Genomic DNA, 2528 nt, shown 5'->3' on the forward strand with positions numbered 1-2528 from the left:
TTTTTATTCTTAAAATTTAGTGATTTTAAATCGAGTAAATTTTTTTAACTTATTTTGTCAATCGCAAAAGACACTTTAAAACAAAAAATTCTAGAGATCTAATTTTGGTCCCTTTTTTTATGTACTTCCTGAATAGTTGTCAAAACATTCCTACACAATTTTAGATTATATACATAAGCACTTTGTTAAATACAAAATTTAAGGTTATTTTGTTGGCCGACATTACTGACAAACTAATGTTAAAAAATGGCCATCCAGGGATAAAAATCAAGAATTTTGGTACTAGGCGGAAAGACACTCCATGATGTACATAACTTGAATTAATTCATTCTTAACCGTGGCCATCAAACCTATTGCAAATGCAGAATGACAAAACAACAATTAATCCATTCCTTATCGCAACAATGAATGACAACTTGTTTCTCATTACAAGTTTTACTTGCTCATTTCGTTGCCTTTGACAGCCTGGGAGATCTTCTAACTGGACAAGTACTGGTTTCTTTGAGTGACGTGAGACTTTTTTTCGAATATTTTCTAGTGTGACTAACATATTCCTCCTTGCAGTCACCCAATGATTGTGTTGCTCTGATTTTTGTTGTGGAAACTGGAGATCCAACCATGCTTTTCCCAGAATGAACTTTACATGGAATCCGGTCAAACACACCTGTCAAAGATCGGTCGCTGTTTGGATTTCCAACTTGGCTTACAGGTGCAGCTACTAAGACTCCATTTTCACAATCGTCCCTAGTGTCAACAAGTGACTGAGACGATTTAAGACTTACAGAATTGTCCTCGCGTTCACCCTCCACAGTTTTCTTGCTATTGCTGCATTCCACACTATTTTTTGATACAGATTGCTTCAAAACATTGCCGATTGAATTCTCTGGTTCATTGCAGATATTCGTTTTTGCTTTCAGAATTCCATCATTGGACGATGAAAAATCATGTCTCTCTGCCGAACGATTATCATGAATGGAAAATGGGATAGCATCAACAGCCCTCTTGCGTGAACAAGCATTTGGCTCATGAAATCCAGTATCCCCATTGACACATTTAGCTCCAAAACTATGAGCAGTGTACTTTTGCCAATCGTCTGGAAATCCCAACAAGAAGTCTTCGCATACCTGTTTAAAGAGATTTAGCGGCAAACACTAACATTAAGACATTGGATATCTGGTTAATTACGAGAGTTCTAATCCTAGCAGTTGACTATGGAGGTAGGTAGAGTATCTTATATACATTTTGAATTTGAGTATAATTTTATAAAGTAACCAACTATCTCGAACCAACTCTAAGTAATGCTCTGCTGTTTTGTACTTTCTTTCTGTGTTCTTGAGTTTTGTACTAATAAACAGATTGTCAACTACAATTTAGAATAGGCTCCCTTGATTCTTTTTATATATCTGCTTGTGCCATCAACTTGGAAGGTTGATAGTCAAAGCATTGGTTTTGTGCACTAGATTATGAGACTAGACTAATTTGTTGTTGTTGCTATTGGAGCAAGGTGGGGTGCACAAGTTGCATTTGCACGAGGGAAGTGATTCAATTCACCTATGGTAATCAAAAACCGAAACAGATAGGAATATGAATATGGACATAGTACCTTGCGTGGGAAGCCATTCTGAGACGAGCGAGAGCTGTTAATTAAACTACTTAAGTGAAGAGTGACTCCGTCTTCAGTCTCCAAGACATTCGCCTCGTGCCTCTTTGCAATCACTGTTGATAAGAGCATTCTCTCTCTCCTATAGAATGGAAAAGAACAAGGGAAATGTAATGTAAAGTTCAAAACAAACATAGAAGAATCAAATGAAGAAATAAGATTAATTGATTGATTCTTACAGGCCATAAGCAATGCCACCAACCGCTAAGCCCTGGAGTGGAAGGCAAGGCTTGGCAAGCCACCAATCGGAAAGGAAAACCTGTGCAGAAGAGAAGAGAGGAGTTATTCTGTACTACTAATATTGGAATTTGAAGGAACAGAAGAGAAAGGGGATAATAAATTTTATATACATATTTTAAGGGGGAGAGGTGACGCTCGTGACTGAAGAGAGGTGCTGTAGACATTGAGTGAGTGATCGCACAGTGAGGTGACAACAGATCTATTTCAGATTCTAGAGCACCCACGTGTGGTAGGGGTGGAAACAGACCAAGTACTTTTGGCTGGAAGAGTGTTGAGAGATCCGGCAACAAAAATTAAGCATGTTGAATGTTTTATCAGGAGAGGAAAAACAATATCCCTGCACCAAGATGAAAATACTACATAAGAAACAAGAAAATTATATGAATCAACCAACCTCCTTGAAGGTCGAAAATGTACGGCCTTCTACAGCTGTTAATAGCCTGATGAGGCAGCACAAATGAACATAAGAGGCAAGCACAAAAAGGGAGAAAGTGACAAGCTACAATCTAAATGAGGAATTTAGTTACTGGTGATCTGGGATGTGGACAGGAAAAGCGGCAGCAGTGAGCGTTGACTTGGGGCAGAGAGCAGCAATCTTGGGCAACGCAGAAGAGAGAATGAATATGAT

At 38.3% G+C, this 2528-nt stretch overlaps 1 protein-coding gene across 2 annotated transcripts in view; it reads right to left on the reverse strand.

The window, feature by feature from the left end:
• Positions 1–367: 367 nt before the first annotated feature.
• The window catches only part of LOC107459934 (protein EMBRYO DEFECTIVE 1674), a 3103-nt gene continuing 942 nt past the window's right edge, over positions 368–2528 (reverse strand). The window contains exons 1-5 of one of the 2 annotated variants that reach the window (XM_052251817.1): positions 2428–2526; positions 2011–2237; positions 1840–1919; positions 1604–1742; positions 368–1124 (exon numbers count right to left, since the gene is read on the reverse strand). In XM_052251817.1, the coding sequence (XP_052107777.1) occupies positions 444–1124; positions 1604–1742; positions 1840–1919; positions 2011–2064 (954 nt within the window). In that variant the 5' untranslated portion in view covers positions 2065–2237; positions 2428–2526 and the 3' untranslated portion in view covers positions 368–443. Of the gene's footprint in view, positions 1125–1603; positions 1743–1839; positions 1920–2010; positions 2238–2427; positions 2527–2528 lie in introns of those variants that run through there. The other variant, XM_052251816.1, reaches the window with a different exon arrangement.

This window comes from Arachis duranensis, chromosome 7 (genome assembly GCF_000817695.3).
Source record: "Arachis duranensis cultivar V14167 chromosome 7, aradu.V14167.gnm2.J7QH, whole genome shotgun sequence".
Lineage (NCBI taxonomy): Eukaryota > Viridiplantae > Streptophyta > Magnoliopsida > Fabales > Fabaceae > Arachis > Arachis duranensis.